General features: G+C 45.2%; 1 protein-coding gene across 6 annotated transcripts in view; it reads left to right on the top strand.

Moving 5' to 3' along the window:
- The window catches only part of Acsl6 (acyl-CoA synthetase long chain family member 6), a 56,468-nt gene extending 30,414 nt beyond the window's left edge, over nt 1-26,054 (top strand). For 3 of the 6 annotated variants that reach the window (XM_028775861.1, XM_028775864.1, XM_028775863.1), the window contains exons 11-21: nt 1,830-1,907; nt 3,184-3,318; nt 3,746-3,880; nt 5,286-5,381; nt 6,666-6,738; nt 10,056-10,144; nt 10,835-10,951; nt 15,147-15,290; nt 16,778-16,879; nt 17,742-17,813; nt 25,410-26,054. In XM_028775861.1, coding sequence (XP_028631694.1) covers nt 1,830-1,907; nt 3,184-3,318; nt 3,746-3,880; nt 5,286-5,381; nt 6,666-6,738; nt 10,056-10,144; nt 10,835-10,951; nt 15,147-15,290; nt 16,778-16,879; nt 17,742-17,813; nt 25,410-25,547 — 1,179 coding nt within the window. In that variant the 3' untranslated portion in view covers nt 25,548-26,054. Of the gene's footprint in view, nt 1-1,694; nt 1,773-1,829; nt 1,908-3,183; nt 3,319-3,745; nt 3,881-5,285; nt 5,382-6,665; nt 6,739-10,055; nt 10,145-10,834; nt 10,952-15,146; nt 15,291-16,777; nt 16,880-17,741; nt 17,814-25,409 lie in introns of all 6 variants that reach the window. The other 3 variants (XM_028775862.1, XM_028775860.1, XM_028775865.1) reach the window with 2 other exon arrangements.
- Nucleotides 26,055-26,813: the final 759 nt, after the last annotated feature.

Below are 26,813 nucleotides of genomic sequence, written 5' to 3'. Positions count from 1 at the left end.
ATCCTGAGATGAACGTGGTACAAGGGTCTTGGGCTAGACATGGTTAGAGTTGTGTTTTATTGTCATTATTTTAGGGCAGCCTCTTGCAGGCAGGAAGTTCTTGTTTTTACTAGGGTAACCCCACATTTACAACCACTTTCAGCCTCTAATACTTTTTTTTTTTGGTTTTTTGGTTGGGGTCTTACTATGTATTTCAAGCTGGCCTCAAATACCTGATGCTCCTGTCTCAGCCTTACAGATGCTGAGATTACAAGCATAAGCCATCAGACTAGCTTTCAGCCCCAGTGCAGAAATGACCTATCCCCCAACATTCACTTGATATCAAAGGGCTCTAATAGCCCAGAGCAGGGGTGGGGGGATAGAAGCCTGATTTCATTTTTCACTTCAAAAACTGAGATCCCTGAGCTCCCGTGTGTACCTTAATCTCAGATTAAGTAAGCCTCAGCAACTTGTTTGTCAAGCGGGCTGGGGTTTAATTTGGCCGTTTTGTGTTTAAGGACTACTAGAGTCTGAGAAACAGCGGCAGCTGCTAATTGTAAGGCTGTGCATAAAGGTAACTGCAGAGTCCAAAAAGCTTGCTTTCTTGGTCTGACAAAAGCATGGTAGTGTTTATAAACAGCTAAGGAAAGAGGAGGACCTGTCCCGTGGGGTGAGTATGTGCTGTAGCTTCCTTCAGGAGAAAGGATGCCAGGCCCTTCCTCCACTGTGGAAACCATCTGAGCGTGTGCTGCGTGGTACTGTGGGGCATTATACCCCAAACGCTGAGATGCTTTGGTGGGAAACTGAGGCATGGTTGCTGGCTGATACCAGGTTCGGAGTCATGATCCAAGATCCCAAAGTCTGTCCGAGCCAGCTCAAAGGCAAAAGGAGAGCGAAGACTTGTACGACAAGACAGAACAGTTAGGTCCCACTAAGGAAGTCCCCACCCTTCGCTGGCAGAAACAGTCTGTGTCTCTGGGACCAGTCCCGTCTGGGAGACAGCTGTGGGATAGTGCCCAGCTTGTGTACTCTCCTTTAAGGACAGCCTGATTCCCAGCAGTGGCTTGGGAGGCTATGTCTGGCCACCTGTTTGTGGCTTGGCCTCTTTTCCTCTGCCACCCACAACTCAGCCCAGCTGGCATAAACGATATGTATGACTCTCTGAGCCCTTTTCTCCACGAGGCCTAGAAATGCGCCATCAAGCGGAGAGTGTGTGACTCTGCTCAGGTCGCGAGGGTGGCAGATGTTACAGGAAGGGAGGGGAGGGGAGAGAGCCAGGCTGGCGCCAACACCAACAGACAGAGACTACAAGTGGGGTGCAGGCCGTCCTGAGAGGAGACTTCCCTGCGGAGCCTGGCTCTGCTGGTTTATATGTGCTTCATGTGGCTCTTTGCTTCTGCAGATAACCTACACCCACTGGCGCTGCGACCTAACACTTCGCTTCCTATGCTGCCTCTCTCTCTCTCTCTCTCTCTCTCTCTCTCTCTCTCTCTCTCTCTCTCTCTCTTCCACCTTTCCTCCCCCACCTCCTCTTCTCTCTCATCATTTTCCCCTCTCTTCTCACCTCTCTCTGTCCTCATCCTCTCCCCCCCTCTCCCACTCCCCATCCACCCTCCCCCCAAGACCATTTTTTTCTCTTTATTGTTTTATGACTCTCTCGTTGTCTTCCTGTCAGTGTTTCTTTCCTTTCTGTCTCCCATGCCCGTCACCTGCAGAAAGTGATCTTTCCGAGACAGGACGATGTGCTCATCTCCTTCCTGCCTCTGGCTCACATGTTTGAGAGAGTGATCCAGGTAAGCCTCCTACCTGGCTGACTGGGACTTGCCTGGGCTCCCTGTGTTCTCTTGCAGAGTCAGTGGGCCCCCACGTGTGCGGATGTGCACTTTTCCTATTTGCCTTTAGCACACATGTTTGAGCGAATGGTGCAGGTAAGGCCCCGGCATCAGGGAGGCACCCTCTGTGCCTAGAACCTACACTTACGGCAGGGTCTCATCTGTCACTGGTTGTGTGAAGTAGGACCAAATTACTCCATCCTTAGAAGGTAGCACAAGGGGCCAGAGGGATCTAAGGACCTTGGCCACCCCACCTGTCCTCCTTAGGAGAGATGCTTCAGGAAACACCCAGACCCACCTCACCTTTCTCACAGATACACTTCAACTGGGAGAGGGCCTGGTTGGTAGCATCGGTTCCAAGAATATGACAGACCTTCAGAACTACTTTGTTACCCCAGCTATGTGTGGCATTGCTCTGTGATGGCCAACATGCTTCTGTTCCATGACTTACAAAGTTCTAAAGGCCAGGATGAAGCAGTAAAAATGTGGCATCGTGCTGTCACGGCTCCTAGGCTGTAGGCCTGGACTATACATTGGTCCTCAGACAGCTCTTGTGAGAGTAGAGAGAGAGCAAAACGGGAAATCCGTACAGGATGGTGGATCAAAGAATTTCCCACACACGTGTCACTGAAAGGATCAGCCAGTGAATAAACTATATCTTCCAAGTATATTTCTACTCTGTCTGGTGGGGAGAGCTAGTATCATTGGGCCTGGATTAGAATACCAGCCATTATCATCGACTGGTTTTATGCAGCTGGGAGAGCCACTTTATCTCTCTGAGCCTTGAGTTCTTCTCCCACAAACGGCCATGCCTGAAACACTGCCTTCCTTAAAGAGCTGCCTTGGACGTTACAGAACAGAGCACATAACAAGGTTCCTCGTGTGCTTCTGGCTCCATAGGAACCAGCCAGGAGCCCCTGGTCTCCCACCAGCTCTAGTAACCAAGGAAAACAGCACATCTTTCCACAGTTGCAGAGATGCCTCTGGGAAATCCAAAGTATTTCTAGGGACCTAGAATAGACCCCTTTATGGAGTGTTGATATTAGAACATTTCATAGACCTGAGTTTCCAGGGTGGGATGGGGTGGCTCATGTCTAGGGTTGAGAGTGGATGTGAAGGGGCAGGTAACAACAAGAATGGGCGCTCCAGTATCATTCCACTTGGCCTTCTCCCTAGGCCTGGTTGGGACTTGGTACAAAGGTTGTGGGTCAGTGGGTGGGTCACTTACCTGCCATTCAGTGTCTTACGGCAGCAGCCAGAGCTGGGTGGGAGTCCTGGGTGTTCTACATGGAGAGCAAAACTTTGGATAGCTCTGGCCTGCAGCCAGGAGTTCCCACCCTAAGTGATCCCATCTTCTCATCCTCTCCCCCAGTCTGTTGTCTACTGCCATGGAGGGCGTGTGGGCTTCTTCCAGGGAGACATCCGCCTCCTCTCGGATGACATGAAGGCTCTCCGCCCCACCATCTTTCCTGTGGTCCCACGGCTGCTGAATCGGATGTATGACAAGGTGGGTCCCATGGACTGGAAGATTCTCATTTGCTAGTGTGGATGGGATCTGGGGTTCTGGGAGGAGGCTTTCCTTCTCTCCAACCCAGGTCTGAAAACTTGCCTCCTTCCTGTGTTCCCCAATTCTTTCCTGTGCTTCCTTCTCTTGTTCCCTTCCAGCCTCCAAAACTCTGATTAAAGAGACCTGATCTTCCTTTCCTCCCCTCCCCTTCCTCTTTTCTACCCATCTCCTTCCCATCTTCAAAATGCACCTGGCCCTTGATTGTGTTAACCTTCAGTCTCATCCTACAAATCCAGTGACCCCTCACTAGTGTACATGAGAACACAGGTCCTCTGCTGTCCAGCGTGCGCCCTCTTCCTGGAGGGTATGTTTAGAAGGAAGATAATCAGACCCTGCTTGACTGCTGTCTCCTGCTTGTGCTCCTCAGATCTTCCACCAGGCAGACACCTCACTAAAGCGCTGGCTCCTGGAGTTTGCAGCAAAGCGCAAGCAGGCTGAGGTCCAGAGCGGAATCATCAGAAACAATAGTATCTGGGATGAACTCTTCTTTAATAAGATTCAGGTAAAAAAAAAAAATGAATCTGTGAGTCCAGTGTGGCACTGTGCTCAGTGGGTGATCTCATAGGAGAGACGGAGAAGATAGCTCAGTGACCTGTAATGTGGTTAAGTAAATAAATAAATAATAACTCTTCTGCTACTGCTGGAATTTTAGAGCCATGATTTTTTTCTTAATATTTGTAGATGTGTTGTATCTGCTGAAAAGCAACCTTATCAATAAGGACTCCTAGGATGGCCATGCTCTGGGAGATGGCCTCATACCCACCGTAGATAGGCTGCACAAGCTGAACTCCATGGGATGTTAAACAAACCAAAAGGAAAAAAAAACCAGGAAGTTGGGAGAGAGTTGAGGGAGTCAGGGATGGACCCTGGTGGAGTTAACAGGAAGAGTGGGGGAATGAATATGATATGAGATTCTCAACGAATTAATTTAAAATATTATATATATGTACATATGTATACACATACACACATAAATACATAGATGCATAAACATACATGCATACATGCATGCATATGTGCATGCTTGCATATATTCATACATACATACATACACACACACACACACACACACACACACATACATACATACATACGTATGTATTAGGTCCTTTGGCCTCCATCCTCCTGGGTGCTCAGGCCATGTTCCACTAAGATGTCCCTGGGACCTGGAAGCCTGGGTTTCCTCCTGCCATTCCCAGTAAACTGGTGATGGTGGGCTTTCAACGGGACTTACTTCTTTACAGATAAACAGGAGTCCTCTTTCCCTTTTCTTGTGCCCTGTCCCGTCAGCTTCTCCTGAATCAGGCCAGTCCCTAAGTGTTCCCTGCTGCATCACCAACACAGTCCCCATGTTCTGCACCACCCTAGGAATCTCGTTCATCAGTGGTATCAGCTCAGTCTTCTTCCTGCCATTCTGTTTTTAGCCATGAAAATTAATATTTAAGCTCTCTTGGTTCAACTTACAGAAACAAAGTGTTTCAGGTATCCTCTGTCCCCTGCAGTACATAGTAAATAAAGCACGGTATTGATTTCTACACGAGAAAAAGTCGATGCCATTAAAGTAGAAGCTGGAGCTGGAGAAGATTGTCTTAAGTAATTGTTTTGGAGGCCAGTGAACAATGAGAGCACAAAGAAGCAGCTGAATAATTTAAGGAGGGAGAAGCATGGTATTAAAAAAAAAAATACCTCATGGAATAATGGCACTCAGAGTCGGTCACGGAAATTGGACAAACTGTGGGTTAAGTTGTTGACTGGTCACATTTATTACAGAAGAGAAGGGATTTCCTTAGCACGTAGCTCTCTTCCTGATCCAGGCCCCAGCATCCAGGGTCCAGCTGTTGAAAGCAGACCTTGAATGAGGACCATCTCATGTGTCACCATCATTGGAAGCTTCTCTCTTCCCACAGGCCAGTCTTGGTGGGCACGTGAGGATGATCGTCACTGGAGCAGCCCCCGCGTCACCAACAGTCCTAGGATTCCTACGAGCAGCTCTGGGGTGCCAGGTATCATCATCCGGGGCCTCCCTTGGGGGTGGTGGGATATGTGCTAGGCAGCACAGGTGTACAGAGGAAGACTCCAAGAGGCCAAGCCTTTCACTCTGTGGGTAAGAAAAGCACACAGCCATAGAGAACTAGAATGGCTTTGTCACCTTTTGGGAACCCCCAGGAATATCCATCCTACGAGAGTCCTTTACCTGGATCCTCGGATATTTAGCAAAGGGAAAAGGGATCAGATGAAATACATAATACATACATACATACATACATACATACATACATACATGCTGGAGAGATGCCTCAATGGTTAATACTTACTGGCGTTCCAGAGGACCTGAGTTTGGTTTCCAGCAACCACATACTGGGTCACGACTCCAGTTCCAGGGCATCCAGCGCCCTTTTCTGACCTCTACTGTCATTGTACATACATGGTGCACATTCACATATACTTAGCCAAATACATACACATGAAATAAATATGTTATTAAAAATAAAAATCTAGCCTGGCGATGGTGGCACATGCCTTTGATACCAGCACTTGAGAGGCAGAGGCAGACGGATTTCTGAGTTCGAGGCCAGCCTGGTCTACAGAGTGAGTTCCAGGACAGCCAGAGCTACACAGAGAAACCCTGTCTCGAAAAAAACAAAAAAAAAATTAAAATTAAAAAAAACTAAATGCATCCTCATCCTCCAATCCTGGAGATTCTGTATCATACTTCCCTGCCTCTCTGCTCTCGACAACCTTCAGAGTGTCTCCTATCTCAAAGCAAGAACATCAGGAAAGAAGGGGCCATCTGTGTGCTGTTGTTTGGTTATCTCTAAGAAACAAAACAAACAAAACCATCTCTTAATTTATCCACTCAGGGTATCATGTCGTGGCTGCAGCAGGGTTTCAAGGGAAGCTAAACATGTCTGTTTCCCGTGTGCAGTGCTTAAGTTTATGCTTTAGATGCCTTGAACTGCAGATGTCAAAGATAAAATCAGACCTATAGTAGATCTAGAATATTTATCTTGAGTATGCATTTATTCAAGAGAATATAGAGCCTATGGTTGAACACTGGCCAGGAACCTTTATTCCAAACCACACAACCTAAGTGCTCATGGTTAAAAGTAGCAGCATAGCCCTGCTGTGTTCAGTTCCACCAGTGTCAGCTACCCAGGGCACCATGGTTCTCCATCATCCTCAGCTGGGAGCCACAGATGGTCAGTGGGAGGCAAGCTGGCCAAGAGAGGCCACCAGACAGTTCTGAGACGGTGTGACCCACATCACGGTTTCTGTTTTGCTTGAAGGTCTATGAAGGTTATGGGCAAACTGAATGCACAGCTGGGTGTACCTTCACAACGCCAGGGGACTGGACATCAGGTAGGAGAGCTTGCAGGAGGTGGTGGGGGAGAGGGTGTGGAGGGGGCAGGAGGTGTGGTAGTATGGTGAGCATGGTGGTAGGGGGTGGGGCTGTCTGAGCTGTGAAGCTGTGGACCTAATATTTTCTTTGCTGCAATCTTTTGCATTTTCTTTTTTGTATTTTCCCCTATTTAAAATTTTTTATATGTAATTTAAAACTGTATTTATTTACTGACTTTGTTTATGTGTGCACGCACATGCACACACAACCTAGCACACTGTGGAAGTCAGAGAACAACATTCATGAGTTTGTTCATCCCGTGGATTTCTGGGACAAACTGAGATTTTTCAAACTTGGCAGCAAGCGTCTTTGCTCTCCTGCTTTTTGTTTGTTTGCTTTTGTTTTTGTTTTTATAAATAGAAGTTGTGCAAAGTGTGGATCACAGGCTAGAACTCCACGTGGTAAATGCTTCTAATACCAGTACATCAAGTTTTATAGATTCTACATAACCACACTGCTCTGCTTACAGTTGTTTCAGAACTGGGTTTTGTTTGTTTGTTTTTTGTTTGTTTGTTTAAATATGAAAGAAGCAGGCTATGAGTTGAATGTGACTTGTAACAGACAACTCTCTTTTTAAAAAAAAAATTGTATGAGTGTTTTGCCTGCATGTACGTATGTGCACAGTGTGTGTATCTGGTGCCTGTTGGGGTCAGAAAAGAATGTTAGATCCCCTAAAACTAGAGTGATGGATGGTTGTGAGCCAATATGTGAGTGCTAAGAATCAAACCCCAGTCCTTTTAGAAGAAGAGCCATGTCTCCAGCTCCTCTGAGGACCATGTCTCGAGGATGGAGTTCCTGTGGTATATCTACAAGACAGTGGCAACCTCAGAAAGAGGAGGTCCATGCGCACTCTCAGTGTGAGGAGATCCCTCCTCCTAGGAAGACAGAAGTAGGTCTGTAGTAGTTAGCTTTTGGGTCACCCATCACCAGACTCTGACTAGGGACTGAACAAACTTAGAAAGCACCCAGTAAGAGAATTCTTTAGCATGCTTCCCCTGGGGTCACTGTTTGTGCTTACGTTTGCTCAAATACAAACTGGAAAATTTGGAATGATGTGCATGCAAAAAAAAAAAAAAGCTAGTTAATGCAACAGTATTTCACAAGATCTTGAAGCATGATAGGAAGACTCAAAATGGAAACTGCATTTGACTGAGCCAGATAAGGAGTGATTTTTTTTTTCATGAACCCTATTTCATTTCACTCAAGCTGGGTGAAGGCTGTATGCTTCCCATACAAACCCTTTGTTCATTCTCCTACTGACAGATATTCTTCAGGAACAATCTTTGGAAGTCATGCTCACTAATTTTTTAAAAAATTCAAATATTTAATTTTAATTATATGAATATGGGCTGTGCACATGAGTCCAAGTGTCCATGGGGGCCAGAAGAGGGCAGCAGATCCCCTGGAGCCAAAGTTGCAGGTGGTTTTGAGCTGCCTAATGGGGATGCTGAAAACCAAATTCTTCTCTGTAAGAGCAGCAAGCTGAGCCATTTCTCCAGCACCTAGCCGTGTGTGTGTGTGTGTGTGTGTGTGTGTGTGTGTGTGTGTGTGTGTGTTTTCTCCTTGTTGTGTCCACTGTACCAAGCCACCATTCCATGAATTCCATTCCTTTTGGACACTTTCATTCTTTTAAAAAAATTACATTTATTTATATGTGTGGGAGAGAAAGCATGTGCATCTCACAGTGTGTGTGTGAATATCACTACAAGAGTCAGTTCTCTCCACCATGTAGCTTCTGGGGATCAAACTTAGGACACAGGACTTGGTAACAAGCCCTTTCCCCTCTGAGCCCACTCTAACCCCACTGACCTTGGATGCCATCCTTAACCTTTTCCCACTTAAAACTGTTGAGTTTTAAATTCATCCTTACTGGAAACCCTAGGAGGCTGGGTGTCAGAAAAATGATGTCTCTTTGCAAACTATCACAACAGGTTTATCAATATGTCTTCTAAAAAAGAAACCCAAGTGCCACCACCTTCTTTTTCATATCACATTTGGTTCAGGACCTTGGCCAGCACCTGCCTAGCTTCCCAGCATGAAGTAAAGCTCACAATGGCTAGTGAGTGACTTGGATAGGATCTTGTGGCTGGAGTGCAAAAGATCTTCAAACTTTGGAGTTTGATTTCCCCCCCCCCCCCAGGGATGAGTAACTGCATCCTGGTTTTCTGTCCCTTGCTTACCTAAGCGCAATATCGGGTACAATAGCATCAATATTGCCTAGGTGCCTGTGAGGAAATACAGACCCTCATGCCTCATCCCAGACCTCAGTCCAAGTCTTCAGTGTAGCAAGCACTGTTGTTTCTGTACACACCAGTCCAAAGCCTGACTAAGAGAGAAGACATAATGGTTGTAGTTGATGATCTAAGGGTCCATGTGTGGCACAGGCTGGCCTCAGTCTCCTGATCGTCCACATTCATCTCCTGGATGATGCTGTTACGGCTGTGCACCACTATGCCTAGCTGGAAAAAATGTTTTGATGTGGGCAGCACTGTGAAGCCTCCTAACCATGTGCACTGTGGACATGAGACTCCTACCTTACTCAGGGCCCCCATGTAGGTTTGTACTGGGTCAACTATGTTTGTCCCGCTCTGTAAGAACCAAATATAAGCATCAGTAAGTGGTTCAGAGGTCAAGGCTTGTGCTACCAAGCCTGACAATCCCCATGATGGAAGGAGAGAACTGACACCTCCAAGCCATCCTCGAACCTCTACACATGTGCTATGGCATGCGTCCCCCCCCACACACACACCATACTAATACATGTAGATAAATTAACAACCAATGTAAGCCTCATATGGTGGTGCCCTCCTATAATTGCAAGACTGATAAGGCTGACTGACACACATAACCACAAGTTTGGGGTCAGCCTAGGTACTATAGTGAATTTTAAGAAGTGTGGTGTGTGTGTATGTGTGTGTGTGTGTGTGTGTGTGTGTGTGTGTATTTTACCCTCAGTTTGTCCCTGTCACCAGCACCTGTGTAAAGGTGTGTTGCTCTGGTCCCACAGCTTCCTGTTTTAACCCACTTAGGAGTTTGCTTCCGTTTTGTTTTGTCTCTGTTTTGTTAGAGGTAAGGCCTCATGTGGCCTAGGCTAGACTCAAACTACTCACTGTACAGCCTAGGATGACCTTGAGCTCCTGATACTTCTCCTCTACCTCTCAAGTTCTGGGATTGGAGGCATGCTCTACTCTACCAGAATGCTTGGGGATCCCCCAGGGATGTCGAGTACCATCAGTACCAAACCACTGACTAGCGTCACCTTGTTCTGGCATCCTAGGGCATGTAGGGGCACCTCTGCCCTGCAACCATATCAAGCTAGTCGATGCAGAGGAACTCAACTACTGGACCTGCAAAGGAGAAGGAGAGGTGAGGTTAAGATGTCACTTCTTGCTTCTATGGATGTCACGTGTGTAGTCAAGCAGAAGCTAAAAACAGTGGGGATGGAGCCATTTTTTTCTTTACCTGTATGCAAAGTCATTTTAAGTTATTCGTGTACTTGATTCAGCCAACCCCACTAAGACTGAGTGGTTCTAAATCAAGAGCATTTAATTTTTGGACTTTAAAAGAAGCACACACACACACACCATTGTGGCATGGATTACTACAGTATAGCTTGTCTCATCAGAAACATGGCCATACATCAAATAGGCCAAACGAAGTGGGCAGAGCTGAGCTGTTCTTGCTCAGCTCTAGGGAGTGGGTAGAGAGTCAGGCTTCCTGCCAGCCAGTAAAGCAGGGGGCCTGAGCATCACTGGCAGGATCGTCTAGTCATCAGTATCTGTGGTGAGTGTCCCAAAACAGCATAAGCCCAAGGTCAGGGACTCCTGAGGGAGAAGTGATAAATGAAGAAAGGGAGGCTAGCACAGAGAAGACAATGCTTCAGAGAAGGCAAGGGACATCAGAGGGGGTGCTTCATACCCTCTGGTCCTGCCACAGTCTCCACAGAGGCCTTCCGGTAGACAAGAGAGCACACTTTTTCTCATGTCCACTGATGATCTGTCAGTGTTGGATCTCCTACATCATGAATGAACAAAGCCGTACCGTTTGCCCCCACAGATATGTGTGAAAGGACCAAACGTGTTCAAAGGCTACTTAAAAGATGAAGACAGGACAAAGGAGGCCCTGGACAGTGACGGCTGGCTTCACACTGGAGACATTGGGAAATGGCTGCCGGTATGTACGTTTGGAGGCTGGTGCTCCACCCTCATGTCAGTGACGAGTGGGTGTGCAGACCAGTTCACTGAGGGGCCACCTGTCCATGTGTGGCCCAACCTTGTCCCAAGCTTCCTGCTCCCATTGCTCCAGTGAAAGTGACAGTGGCCTGCATGTTGGGCCTTCTTTAAAACAATGTCCTATCCCTCATGGAATCCAGGAAAAGGTTTAACAGTGTGTGGAGGCTGGTGGCTAAGTAGAAGGAAGTACACTTCTTGAGTAGATCTGAGAAAGTCAGTGTGTAGTTAGGGGTTTATTGCTATGAAGAGATACTATGACCACAGAAACTCTCATAAAGAAAAACATTTCATTGGGGATGGCTTATGGCTCAGAGGTTTATTCCCATGATGGTGGAAGCATGGCAGCATGCAGGCAGATATGATGCTTAGAGTTCTACATCCAAATGGGGAAACAGCAAGAAGAAAGACAGCCTGTGAGCCTGACTTGGGCTTCTGGAGCCCTAAAGCTTACCCCCAGTGACACAGTTCTTCCAACAAGGCTACACCTAACCCAACAAGACCATGCCTCCAAATAATGCCACTCCCTTGAGTCTATGGGGGCCATATTCATTCAAGCCACTACAGCCAGGGACACCAGCCACAGCTGAGAGCTTGGCATCTGGAAAAGGGAAACACTTGGCATTGATGGATAAGAGGTACTCCAGTTCCTGTGACTCTGCTGGTAGTTGTTTTTATCACCTTGAGCAAAGCTACACTCCTATTTTGGGCTACACCCTGGCCCATCTGTAGAATAAGAAACTAAATCTTCGACACATTCTTTGGCTATGCCTCCCAGTTTTTTAGCCCAAACAAATTTGCCTCATTCTCTTATTTTAAAAAAGTATTTCTTCCTCCCCCTCTCTTCCCCCCTTTTCTTTCATGTACCTGTGTGTGTGTTATTTATTTATTCTGTGTACCTGTCCATGTGCATGCATGCACATGTGCATGTTTGTGTGGGTGTATGCGCACACATGCACCTCATAGTGATCATGAGGTCAGAGGACAACTTGCATGCATGGATTCTCTCCTCCTACCATAAGAGTCTTGGGGATCAAATTCAAATCCCAAGCTTTGACAGAAAGTGCCTTTACTCACTAAACCATCTTTCTTGTCCACATTTCCCTATTTCAAAAATGAAGATAATAATGTTATTTGCCTCTGGAAGGCAATAGGATGTTGCCTTGGATGTTGTCACAAAGAACGAATGAGGTCATGGGTACAAAACACTTAGCACAGTGCCTGGCAGGTATCAGACACTCATACAAATCCTCTGAGGGGAAACAAACTCTATTGCCAACACGCAGAGCCCTTGCCTGGTGTCACTCAGCCAGAGGGCCTCTCTGTGTGTCTGGAAGGTCACTGCTGTTTGGTTAGAACCTGAGTGCTGAGTTTATCAGGTACACAAGCAATATGGGCTCTCTCCCTGGCTCTGAGGCTAGATGAGCCAATTTGCCTCTGTTTGGGCCTGTGCGCTTGCCTCTGAGAAACCTTCATGCATGTAGCAGACAAAGACAAGTCTCCGGTGTATTCTCTGGGACAGGAACTCTGCTCAGGGAAGACATACATTTTTATTTTTATGTTTGTTTTTGGCATGAGTGGGGTTGAGGGAAGAAGCAGAGAACAGGCACACACTGGACCTGACTCTTAGGCCAAGAGGAAAAGAGAGACTGGAAGAGACAGTCGGGCCAGGATTAGTAGACAGTCAGCTCCAACAGAAGCCCCACAGATGTGTAGGAGAGGGGCTGTAGAGGCCCTGTGGGGCATGGATACCCTTGGTGGGAAGGTTGTCCCATAAGCCAAGGACAATTGAGACTCAAGGCCCTGCAATCAATTTCATCATTTTTTGCTTTTATGTATTGGTGGTGATGGCAATGATGATGATGGTGGTGGTGGTGATGCTGCTGCTGCTGCTGCTGCTAGTGGTGGTGATGGTGATGATGGTGGTGATGGTGGTGGTGGTGGTGGTGGTGATGCTGATGGGGTTCTTGAGAGATCTTTCTGTTTATCTCTGTGTATAGCCCTGGCTGAACTCAAATGTGTCCCAACCTCCCAATTGTTGGGATTATGGACATGTGCCATAATGCCTGGCTCCTATATTGTTTTTTTCATAAAGAAAATACTATGCCTGTCTCCAGAAAGAAACCCTATACCTGTCCCAGAACAATAAACAGTCAAATCTGAGGCACTGAGTCTGAATGAAGCCGCCACCATTTCAGGCATGGCAGGAAGTGAGTGGATAGACTCCCGTGAAGCAGCTGGGGCGCTCAGACCCAAGACACTCAAACAGCGGCCAGGAGCCATGGAGTCAGAATCAAAAATTACCATAATTTCTAAATAAGGCTGAATCTTCATTGAAATTCTTCTTCCATTTGAAATGACTGTTTATCCTTTCTATGTCTCTCCCATCAGGCTAATTGTGCGTTCGTGGCTTAAGTTCATAGTGGCCATGATGTGACTCTCATACTGTTCTCCAGCACGTGTTTGTGCCTTTCTGTCTCTATCCATAAACAAGATCAATCTGTAATTTTTCTTCTAAGATGTGACTCTGATTTTGGTGTCAGCTTGATTAAAATGAGCAGATGGGCAGTGTTTTTTACCCTTTTTTTGCCCCATTTTTTAGAAGACCATGTGCAAGGCTTCAGTGATTATGTTTAAGAAACATTTGTGCTTTTAAAAATTATTGTTTTATAGTTATAGATGACGAAGTCCTCTAATCTAGAAAGCCCTGGATCTCAACCCTGCGTCCTCTGTTTCCTAGCCCCATGGCTGTGGAGGAGTTAACTAATTCCTGACTAATGAGGATTAATTAGCAGACCCTCATTTTCTTCATTAGAGGAGCAGAGCTGGCAATAGCAGCTGTGGCTATGAAGACCAAAGAAGCTAGTGTAGGGAAGCATCGGGGATCCAGCCCTGGTGTGGAGAAAAAGAGGCCCGCGTTCTTTTCCTTTCCTGGAGAGATTGCTCTGGCCCTGGAGGGCCAGACAGTTGATGTGGGCATAGAGGGTATGCAGGAGTCTGTCTGCTCAGGATGTGGTTGGTTTCTGTGGGAGGAGGAAAAAGAGGTGAGGGTGAGAGAGTCTATGTGTGAGGACTGATGAGCCTGAGCTGAGAGAGAGAGAGAGAGAGAGAGAGAGAGAGAGAGAGAGAGAGAGAGAGAAGGGGGAGAGGAGGAGGAAGAGGAGGAAGAGGAGGAGGAGGAGGAGGAAGAAGAAGAAAGGGAGGGAGGGAGGGAGGGAGGGAGGGAAGGAGAAGGAGAGGTGAGCCAGACAGGGATGACCCAGGCTAGGGCAGTGAGGACAACAATCTCCAACAGCCTCATTCTGGGTGAGCCATATCCTAGGTGGACAGATTTTCACAGCCTGATAGGGGTCGCTGACCATGATGAGTTCTGGGAGCCCGTGAAGAGATCTAGCCAGCAACTTAAGCATATGGAAATGTCTGTCTATCCTTGGTGTGCTCTTCCCAGAGATAAATGGATTATGTGCCACTTCATCACCCCAGGAACTCAGAAGGTCCCAGGGTCATTGAGGTAAAGAGTCTCGAAGGCCACTGGCACCGGCACTCATCCCCTGCCCTCCCTGCCAGTGGATACTGGGGAGATGATCTAGTGGCTGGGTGATCACCAGCTCTCTGAGGAATCTGCAAGGGCACTCTGGGATTGAGGCAGTAGCTGGGGCACCAGACTCTAGTGAGGTAAAGAGAGTGGATCTGGAGATGCTGGTGGGAAACAAGATGCAGCTGAAGCATGGGCCTGGGCAAGAGGAGCCCTGGTGGGACAGACAGGATCTGTGCAGAGGCAGATAGATAAATGTCTGCTTCAGGGCATGGGGCGGGGCAGGGTGAGGGTGACTGGGGAAGTAGGAAGGCCTAGTAAGGCCGGTACAGATACAGAAGAAAGGACGGTGGATGCTCAGGGCCCAGCAGAACTGGTTTGTCACCCACCTGTGGTGGTGGATGCTCAGGGCCCAGAAGAACTGGTTTGTCACTCACCTGTGGTGGGCGATGGCTCCATCAAGCCCCATGCAACATCTCTGTAGACACAGAGTGGAGCAGCTCTGGGGTGCTGGGGTGTACAGGGTAAGTCTGCACCGTGGAGGAGCAGCTCCAGCTTGGAAATGGGAGCACTGTCTTAGGAAGCTGTCTGTTCCACTCCACAGGAGGGAACACTTAAAATCATCGATCGGAAAAAGCACATATTTAAACTTGCTCAGGGGGAATACGTTGCACCAGAGAAGATTGAGAACATCTACATCAGGAGTGAACCTGTGGCACAAATCTACGTCCACGGGGACAGCTTAAAGGTGAGCACCACTGCTCCAGTGCTCCCACTCATACTGGCCTGCCAGAACCTCCAGATTACATTTTGATTTCTAGTCAACCACCAGGACTCACTGATACATTTCTAGTCAAGAGGAAAAATTCCTTTCTAAAAGAGAAATTACAGGGCTTGGGAATCAAGCTCACTGAGCAGAGCACTTGCCTGGCAAGCAGGAAGTCCTGGGTTCTGTGCCCAGTGCCACATAAAACCAGGCACGGCGATGCATGCAGAGGTAAAAGGATCATGAGTTTGAGGGCAGCCTCAGCCTCAAACCAAGAGCTCAGAAGAAATCTTAATTACTTAGGATTTGGTTAACTGCGGTGAGTTCCTTGAAGACATAGCCATAGACATTTCCAGTAACTTTTAATGTATGCCCACTAACATCTAAGGAGGGGTTTCTTGAAACAAGATATTAAATGAAAATTCAGTATTTTTGCTTTTCTGATTGTGTGTGTGTATGTGTGTATGTGTGTGTGTGTGTGTGTGTGTGTGTGTGTGTGTCTGTGTCTATGTCTGTGTCTGTGTGTCTGTCTGTCTGTCTGTCTGTCTGTGTTGCTGTGGGTTGAACTCAGGGCCTTACTCCATGCTAAGCAGGCACTCTACCACTGAGACCACTGAGATATCCCACCCTCTGAACATTGCTGTTTCGATTTTTAATACGCGAATCAATTGTGCAGGTAGATTAATATATAGTAATGCAAGGAATGTTACTGATGATAATATTGCTTATCAGTATTAAAATTTGCTGTCAATATCATTTAGGTCACGGTCAGAAAAAAAAACAAAAAGATATTCTATGTATCAGAATGTTGCTGACTCTATTCTATCCTGTGTATTTGTTTATATAATTAAACCTTAAATCACTTTTAAAGAAAATAGCCAAAAAAATTTAAAACAGTTCTTCAGGAATAAATTGGAAGTAGTTTGGAAGTTCTGGGAAATGTTTTGGCTCACAGAATTTGGATCAATCAAGTTGTTAGATTAGCATCCTCCAAGATGTGCAGATCTGAGGTTGACATGAAAATCTGGGGGTATATCAGAAGTGTGAGTGTGAGTGTGTTTGTGTGTGCATGTGTGTATATGTATGTGTATGTGTGTGTATGTGTGTATATATGTGTGTGTATGTATGTGTATATGTGTGTATGTGTGTGCATGTGTGTGTGTGTGTGCGCGCGCGTGTGTGTGTTTAATTTTTTGGCTTTTGGAACTGGAGCTTGAACTCAGGGCCTCAGGCAAGCTAATCAAATACTTATCCACTGATCAGGCCTGTATCAGACGTGATCAGCCAGGACCATGTAGCACACTAGTAGACATGTTTTATAACCTCTGAATAAATGTTTCATAACTGTAGACTTATTTTTAGGAAAGGGTGGAGTCTGAGAATGTCAAGAGATTATTTTTAATGCTGGACCACAAATGAGAGCTCTAAAAACTTTTGTCATGACTGTGCTTTTCTGGTGGGCTTTGTAGGCCTTTCTGGTTGGCATTGTCGTGCCTGACCCTGAAGTCATGCCTTCCTGGGCTCAGAAGAAAGGAATCGAAGGGACCTATCAGGAACTCTGCACAAATAAGGTTTGTACCCCCAGGTGCCTCCCAACAGGCTGCTGAGTGTTTTATAAGTCACATAACAAGAAGATAGAAAAGCTAATGACCGTAAAATCTAAATGCATAAGATGTACCTGGGATTACTTTACACATTTTAGGAACTCTAAGCCAGAGATTTATCCTTTTGTGGTTGTTAAAGACATCCCTGCTCTCTTTTTAGAATCGGAGTAAACCATTGGGTTCTTGGGACCAGGGATCATCACACAAAGTTTATCTAACCCCACTGCTCCATAGCTTGGAAGGGTGATTTGTCCCAGACCACACAGCTGGTTCACAGCCGAGTTCGATGTGAACACGGGCTCTCTGACCCTGTAGCCCCGCCCTTGCCTAGGGAAGGTGGAGCTCATGTATACTGGGTTAAGAAGGAACAATAGAATGGAAACAGTAACACAGCTCTTTCTGCTTAAAGCATCTACATTCTCACCATCATGGAATTATATTGACATACATCTAGGGAGGGTTGCTGTTCTGTTTCAGCATCAGACACAAGCTGCCATCTCTGATTTTATCCACCCTCCTCTGCCCCCCAAGCCCTGAGCTTGCATAGGGGGTGGCAACACTTCCAGGATGACCAACAGACCACTTAAAACAAAGCATGCCCTAACGCACCCATGGTGACCTTGGACCATTTGCCTTCTTTCTGTCCTGGAGAGTGGTAGCAATTGGGATGCACCAGGTTACCCTCAACAGGGAAGGAACAGAGAAGAGCATGTGTCTGCTCTCTCACTGGTTGACCTTAATTCAAAACCTTGTTCCCTCTATCTACTGTGCCACCCCCCTATCCCTGTTTTGAAATGTGTTATTGTTTCACTTACATGGTTCAATTCAGGAATTGAAGAAAGCCATTCTGGATGACATGGTGATGTTGGGGAAAGAAAGTGGACTGCATTCTTTTGAACAGGTAACTGACCTTTCTCACACCCATTATGTTCCTTTGCATCGAAGCATGGTGACCCTGACCTGGGCTCTTTCTCTCTCTCTGTCTGGTATGTGGCCAGCTAGAAGGCTACACACAAAAAGACCTCCTGAAGGGCTGTTCTGAGCCAACTGCAACCTCCTGCGCCTGAGCTAAAATAGGTCGCTGGGCAAGTAAGGCTGGGCTTGTTACGCTTATAACTGCAGGCGATCGTAAGGCTGAAATAGAAGACTTGCTGTCACTGGTAAATCACGTGGGTCTGGTCAGGCTCCCAAGCACCCTACCTTATTTTTACTTTTATGGGCACTGCTGTCTTAGCAGCTGCAGGCAAGCTTACTTGCTAGGAGAACACTATCAGCCCAGGGGCCTTTTGCAAAGGAGGAGGAAACAAAGCACCTGCCAACAAAGGACATTCAGTTCCTCTGAGCTTCCTGTAGCTGAGCATGCTCAGTCCACCTTCCCGTTATCATCTATGCTCTTAAGTAAAAGCCATGTTTCTTAAGTAAAAGAAGAAGGTGCTAAGCAGAACCTGTAACATGCTGATAAAAGTTTTATCCTTTGGATTTTGAGATAATTGTCTTTCATAAACTCAGTATTCATAATTGTTCTTTGGGGACAGCGAGATGACTCAGGAGGTAAAGGTGCTTGTTGCCACACCAGATGACCTGAGTTCAGTTCCTGTGTCCCATATAATGGGAGGAGAGAAAACCAACTCCTGAAAGCTGACCTCTGAACTCCACACATGTATGTGCATATTTGTACATGCATGTGTGTTCTGAGTGTATGCTTGCTTATACACACACACACACACACACACACACACACACACAGAGAGAGAGAGAGAGAGAGAGAGAGAAATGTAGCAAAAATTTTTTCAAGAACTGCTTTTTCAAAGGGTTTGTTAGCATATGCCTTTAATCCCAGCATGTAGGAGGCAGATCTCTTTGAATTCAAGGCCAGCCTGATCTACATAGTTTCAGGACAGCCAGGACTCTGTAGAGAAACCCTGTCTCAAAAACAAACAAACAAACAAACAAACAAACGTGTTTTCCATCAAAATTTCCCAAAAATATAGTGTGAGGGATCTGCAAGGCTTATAAGCAGTTTTAAATTTTGTATGCTGTTTGATGATAGCCTACAACTAACTATTTTAAAGTTGGTTTTAAATGTAAAATTCTTATGTTTAATCTGAATTAAAATGTTTATGTACAAAGATTTCTCTTGTTATTGTTGTGTTGCTTGGTTTTGGACAGGGTCTCATGCTATAATGGTTTCAGGTCAGAACATGCTGGCCTGCTACTTATTATGTAGCCCAGGCTGGTCCTGAACTTACCACAGTTCTCCTGTCACAGCCTCACACGTGTTAGGATTACAGGCGTGAGCTAACTACCGTATCTAGCTTAGGTTTTAATTTCTTCATTCAAGCTAGAGAAATCTAAACATAGTTTCAGTGTTTAAGATTGTTTTTCTCTTGGAACAGATGTTTAAATTTAACCAGTTTGAGAAACAAACTTTCACTTGTCAGTAAGTGTCTTAGGACAGCTGAGGCTTGACTAAAGGCATGCTGACTGCCTGCAGTACTTCTCAGAGTAGACAGTCCATTCTTGCCACTATGGTTATTTCAATTTCAAAATTTGGTAGAACTTATTTTGTGGTCTTTCTTTAATGAGGATCTATGTGACTGGGTCACATGTGGCCGTATGGTTCAGGGGCTGCCCCTGAGTGGTTCCAGACCCTGCAGTCAGGGGTAATGTGAAGGACCAGCTGGAGATGTACCTGGTGACATCCTTGGGAATTCCTAAGTCCTGTACGCCATCTGTTGGTGCTGAGATGTATAACTTGCACAAGACACAAGGGTTAGGAGTGGGAGGAGGGAGGGAGGTATGGAGGGAAGGAAGGAGGGAGGGAGAGAGAGAGAGAGAGAGAGAGAGAGAGAGAGAGAGAGAGAGAGAGAGACTGTGTGTGTCTGTGTGTGATATTCTTAAGGTTATTTTAGGAACCTTAAAATTGCAGTGTTTTTCAGTGCCTTTGGTTAGAACACTAGTGAGAAAAGAGAGTTCTTGAGCGTCCATGTGCCCTGTGTAGTTTCTGCTCTAATAATCTGCCCTCACCATGGTAACCTCAGATGCAGGAAAGTCATGCGGCATCCCAGAGATCTCGGTTTTGTTGCCAAGGTTGTCACCTCTCGGTTTTCTCTGTCATTCTGTCCACACTGCTTCATGCCATCCTCCCCAGCACACAGAGCCTCAGCTGACCATAGCAAAACAAATGGCAGGGCTCCTGTCCACCCAGAGGAAGGTGCGCTCCCGATACAGGCTGTCCTTCACAGAAGTTGTCCCGATTGATCCACAGTCCATGTTTGTCTTGGTCTTTTCCCTTTTCAAAAATAAATGGCCAGAGGCTGGGGGTATGGTTTAACTGGCAAGTAGCTGCCCAGTGTGTAGCCCTGGATTTGATCCCAGCACCACATACACTAGGCATGGAGGCAGTGTGTTTATATAATCCCAGCAGGTGGAAAGTAGATGCAGAGAGATCAGAAATTCAAGGCTGTCCCAACTACAAAGCAAGTTCTAGACCAACTGAGACTTTAAGACCTTGTCCCAAAGAAAGAAACAAACAAAAACAAAAGGTCAACCTCCTAAGACAGGAGGATCATAGACTCAAGTCCAACCAAGGGGTATGTAGTGAGACTTATCTAGTCTGCATGTATTTAAGTACACTACATGGGTATGTAGTGCCCTCAGAGGCCAGAAGATGTTGCCACATCCCTGGGATGGTTGTGAGGTGCTGGGAACCAAACCTGTGTCCTCTGCAAGAGCAGTAAGTGCTCTCACCTGCTGACCCACCTGTCCAGCCTTGAAGAATTAGCTCTAAACACACAAAGAATGACATCCAGAGTTTAAGTTATCCTGTATAAACTTTAGGAGTCCAGGGTTACTGAGCTAGGTTGCTTGTACTAAACTTTGAATTAGAAAAAAAAGGATTCATTGTGATGTAATTTCCAGAAACATGCAATTCTAAGAAATAGGTCAGCCATTAGTAATTTACAGAGGTCTTTAAAAACGTGTAGCTTAATAAGTAGATTAATAAGTAAATAGGATACACTTAAACTGTCCTATCAACAAGTAGATGGCTAGCAGATATTTGAGCACACTTAATTGCGAATTAATAATGTTCTTGGTATTTGAGTGCCTCTCTAACTTGTATAAACAATACAAAATAAAGTTTGACACGTAGATTTTTTTCAACTTCTAACCAGTGAAACTCTCCTTAGTAATATTGTGTTGCTTCTCATTGAAATGGGTGCCTACAGAATCAACTTAGAGATGGGTTTATCATTTTCCTGATTTATGGATATGTTTATCTTTCTTTCCATCTTCCCTCTTAAATGATTTAGTTTTGTTTATTATCTACAAGAAAACTTGAGTTAATACCTTTGAAAAACTTCAACTGGTATGATTCTTCAGATTACAAAAGTTTGTTTTTTGTTTTTACTTTTTTAAGTTTCTGAGATATATATATTATACATATTATATATATATTTATATATTTATATTATATATATATTTTATATATATATATTTTTTATGGGTATGGGTGTTTTGCCTGAATATATCTTCACGTACCACAGTGCAGTTCCCTCTGGGGTCAGCAGAGGGCATAAGATCCTCTGGATATGAAGTTACAGATGTTTGTGAGCTGCCAAGTAGGTGCTGGTAACAGAACCTGGGATCTCAGAGAAGCAGCCAATGCTCTTAACCAAGGAACCATCTTGCCAGCCCCTGGGAAGTTCATGGTCTTATGAGATAACATAGTTGGAGACTTTGGAGGTCTTATTTTCCAATGCAATGTTTGAATGCTATGGGTTTTTTTTTTTAATGAAAGTTCTATAAATCTCATTTCAATGACAAGTTTCAAGATAGAAGGCTAATATTAGGCAGTTTCTTTCTATTTCTTCTATAAATTTTATTAAAAGCTAGAAAGACCCAGGCATGGTAGTACACTCAGGAGGCAGAGCAGGTAGATCCCTGTGAGTTTATGTAGTGAGTTGCAGGCCAACCAGGGGTGCACAATGAGAAACAAAAAAATCCATCCATCCATTCATCCATCCATCCATCCATCCATCCATCCATCCACACACACACATACATACATACACACACACATACATACAAATGGACTTGGAAAGATGGCTTAGCAGTTAAGAGAAGTTGTTGCTCTACAGGAGAACCTGGTTTTGATTCCCAGCACCCACAAGGAGGCTCACAACTGTCTGTAACTCCAGTTCCAAGAGATATGATGCCCTCTTCTGGTCTCTGCAGGCACTGTATGCACATGTTGCACAGACATACATGCAGGCAAAACACCAGAGGGGGTGGAGGGAGAGAAGGAGGGGAGGAGGGAGAGAGGGAGGGAGGGAGGGAAGGAGGGAGAGAGAGAAAGAGAGAGAGAGAGAGAGAATGAACATAAATGAATAATAAAACTCCTCTTTTTAAATACACTCATAATTAGGCAATTTTTTTGTCTTGAGGTTTTTGTGGGGTTTTTGTGTATGTGTGTAAAAAAAAAATTCAGTGGCTATAATGGAGTTTTTGAGCAAAGAATTCTTTGTCACCTCTAAATAGCCACCTGCTAGGATGATGTACTGTTAATATCAGAGACAGCTTCCTGGCTTCTTGATCTATCTTAAGAGTCATCTTTTCAAAGAACCATTTTGGCTCAATTTCCCATAATAAAAGCTATGTCAAGAGTCATGTCCAAACCTGCTAGCAATGTGTACTGCTCTTTCCAGGATGGCCATTCTTTCCAGACCCATCTCTCTTCTATGCCATACGTATCACATCTGTAATAGGCTGTAGAGATTTGAACATCACTGCCTCTACCTGAGTACATGCTTCTGATAGGGCCACAGAGCAGCCTGCTCCACCCACTCTCTGGCTGTCTACATCTGGCCAAAACTGACTTACTCTTCACAGTTCAGCCCAAACATACCTTTTTTTTTTTTTTTAACAAACCCTGTCTCTCACAGGCTCGTGTTTTGAGCACTCAGTTTCCAACCTGTAGCACTATTTTGGAAAGGTCACAGATCTTTTAAGAAATAAGACCTGACGGTGGAAGTAGGTCCCTGAAGTCTTTGATCAAATACCCCTTCTTCTGGTCTAATCTCTCTGCTTTCCATCCACCACCATGAGAACAAGTGTCAGCCTCCCTCCCGCTGCCACTGATGAAGGTGTTGTGTCAGCCTCCCTGCCACGAGGAACTCAATCCCCCTGAAACCATGAGCCAGGAGACACTGGTCTCCCTTTATATTGATTCTGTCAGGCATTTTGGTCACAACAATGAAGAGAAACATATTAATGAAACATGGCTGAAACCCTGGCAAGCTTAGGGTATGTGAGTCTTTTTTTCTTGACTAGTAACCAAATATGGATCTTATGGCTAGCCTCTAGCTGCAAAGCAGAGCTGAGAAATCAGAGAACAGGACAGTCATGGTATGGATTCTGGACCCAACTAAGTCAGGGTTCTATTAGCGCAGGGGAAGTGGGGCAGAGAGACCAGAGGAGCAACTGGTAGCCCTCCCCCAGAGCTCATCCCCACACAGGTCTGTCAAATGCTAGCATCTCTCATTGAACTGCAGGTTCCATGTAAGAGCTACTATTTGTTTTTCCTTGTGTCCCTGATGCCAAACATAGTTCCCAACACGCTGTAGGTACGATGAACATTAGTTACCGAAAACCATACCTGAATCCCTATGGGTATTTTAACACACACATTTCGATATAGTTTTTAAAGTATGTGTTAGAACAATGTTTGACAATATGAGTGCATTACCTTAGCAGACATCACTTAATTTGGCCTTAGTTAGCAGGACACAATTTCTTAAAGATCACACCACTCAGGTGTTCAGCCCTGATTCAGATGTAATATTCTCAGACAACTGCCTAGAAGTCTTCCTGTTGGAGCCACACATGACAGAAGTCCTACGAGACACTCCTAGACCATCCCTCCATCCTTTCTTGTACACTATCCACCTTGCAAAGAGACTGTCTGAGGAGCCTGGTCCCTGCCACATAGAAGGCAGCAGAGAGAACACTAGGTCACCCCCCTCCACGCCCCTCTCTAAAAGACTTGACAAAAGCTCATGGCATAGGCTAGGGATGTAGCTCAGGTGGTAGAGTACTTGCCTGGGATACACAGAACCCTGAGTTCTACCCACCCCTACTGCTGCTCAAACCAGGTGTGGTGATGTGCGCCTGTTATCCCAGCACTGAGGAGAGGGAGGAAGGGAGATCCTATGTTCTAGATCATGCACGGCTCCATGGTGAATAAGGCCTGTCTGAGCTACATGAGGTCCTGCCTCAAAAATTAATCCACAGCAGAGTATTGATTTACTTCATCATCCCCCTCCTTTCCCTTTGTGTTCTTTGTAAAAGTTACATCATCCCTAGGCAGCCATTTAAAGCAGGCACTGGGGAGTCCTCCCAGCAGCCTCTCTCCACATTGCATCTCGTCACTGTGCCTCCGACTCACTCTGAGCTGCTCACCGATCTCTGTGTCTGCCTCCACTCCATGAGTATTGTCTTGTCTCCAGTGAACGGGACATAGGCTTCTACTCTTAACTCTCCCCAAATCCATCTTCCAGTTTCTCCCAGAGAGCTCTTCCCACAGTGCATGTGCATGTGTGCCATTGCTTTCTTTAGAAGTCTCTGGCCCTTCCCTCTTGTGCTTGGAATAAAATTAAACCTTCACCACCACTGGCCTGTCTAATGCCTTCAGCCTCACCCCTACTACACTTAACTTCATTATGTCCTGACGAGAAGCCACTTAGTTGTCCCTTTGTATATCCTGTTTCTTCACCCTGGTTTTGTTCTTGATGACTGTGCCTGTGGAACTCTCCCCCACCCACTTCCCCCCATTGCTGCTTGACTGTCTATTTAAGACAGGATATCCCAAGCTGAACTTGATATATGTCCAAGGGTGACTTTGAACTTCTGTCTTTCCTGCCTCTACCTCCTGAGTACTGGTTTGGTGCTACCACTTCCTGGTTTTACAGGATGTTGGGGGAGCAAACCTATGCATCATACTTGATAGGCAAGCACCAGCTAAGAGCTATGCCTAGCCTCAACTCATTTTTTGAACACTCACATGATTGTGAAATCTTCACTGACTTCCCTGACTGCACCTCACTTTAACTGTTCTACCTCAGGTCTGTGCTCTTCATTCTCTGCTCATCATGTTAAAAATTGCCCCGGATCCTGCAGTCTGCTCTGTAAACACTAATATACACCACTTAGGGTGCTAGTATTTAGGACTCCTTGTATTCTTGGTGCCTAGCCAAACAAACTAATCATGTCTGTAAAGTTGCTGAATGAATGAATGAATGAATGAATGAATGAATGGCAAGGGGAAAGGGTGTGTTTCAGACATATCAAATAGACTGTGTTTGAATATAATTTTGACTCAGCATGGTATTCTTAAGTCAAGATGTCTGTTCCTCTCTGCCTGCTAACTCTTACCCTGTATGCTATAAATGCTGTGTTTGACTCCTACTAAAGATATATTCTGCATTTGGTTTTTTAGGTTAAAGCCATTTATATCCATAGTGACATGTTCTCAGTTCAAAATGGCCTGCTGACACCTACACTGAAGGCTAAGAGACCCGAGCTGAGAGAGTACTTCAAAATGCAGATAGAAGAGCTCTACTCAGTGTCCATGTGAAGTTCAAGGATGTCCTTCTCAGTCCAACGAACTTTGCAGCAATATTATAGTTGTTCTTGAGAGAAAGGAGTCAGAATGCCACAGCTCAAAGTGAACAAGCACCTGATTTTTTGCAACTGAGCCTTTCCTGACCCAAGAAGTCTCTAACAATATTTTCTCTACCATCACCAAGTACACTTTATTTTTATTAAATGATATTGTAGCAAGCTGCTAAAAAAAAATTATCGCAAATGGTAATGTAAAAAAAACAAATCAAGACACTTTCTCAAGAACTGTGTACCACTAAAAGTAATATATTCTCAATGTTCACAGAATTCCATTAAACATAAAGAAAAAAACAGAACTGATATATTGTACTTAATTATTTGTGGAATAATAATCAGATCTAGTGAAAGTCTAGGCAATGTGGACTACCTCATTAAATAACTGATTGTCAACAATCACAGTTAGATCAGACCTAAAACTTAAAGCAAGATGTAGGAAGTCACATCAAAACAAAGCTTGATAGTCCCCATGTGGCCGGACTCCCATCCTCTAATGTGAGCATCTTTGCTGATACAAAAGCCTTCTCACTGATTTTTACTTTTTTCACGAAAAGTGGAAACGCAGCTGTTCTTAAAGCAAATATCATATCTACTTAACAACCCCCATAGGCCTTTCAGTAATTTCCTCATTTATCAAGGCACTGAAATATTCAGAATCTATGTAAGTGTGGGTAGGGGTTACGTTTATTTATGTACTTCTTACCATAAGGAAGCTTAAAAGATGTTTGTTGACTGTAGCAAATGGACTCTTGGCAACCGTTTAGGGGAAAGCATTCGGTGATTTCTCAGGGTGGGCAACAATTCATGTACCTATGTTTCTGCTAGAGTCTTTGCCTTTTCCATTCTCAATATGTCTGTGCCAGGTCTGGGAATCGCAATATGGCTGAAATTGTGAACAACCTCGATCTCTTTTCATGCGATATCAAAGCAAATGCAAGGAGGAACAGCTGCTATTTCCAAATAAAAGAACTCTTCAATGACGTGGTACAGAAGCACTTCTTCAAAATTTCCCTAGAAAACTATGGAAGTCCAACATAGAGGAATCCCTGCTAATGGCATAATTCCATTCCTAGAACCTCCATATGCTCCTATCAACCATAAAACCTTAATTGTATCATATGTTTAGTTGCACCCTAAATCTGGGTGCCAAGATTCTGATGTCACCAAAAAGCCTCGATACCATGGACAGTGCAGTTCAAGTCAACTCTATAAATTGTGCACC

This window comes from Grammomys surdaster, unplaced genomic scaffold (genome assembly GCF_004785775.1).
Source record: "Grammomys surdaster isolate TR1022 unplaced genomic scaffold, NIH_TR_1.0 262, whole genome shotgun sequence".
Taxonomy (NCBI): domain Eukaryota; kingdom Metazoa; phylum Chordata; class Mammalia; order Rodentia; family Muridae; genus Grammomys; species Grammomys surdaster.
Note: the sequence above shows the minus strand (reverse complement) of the source record. Positions and strands in the feature narration are given on the sequence as shown.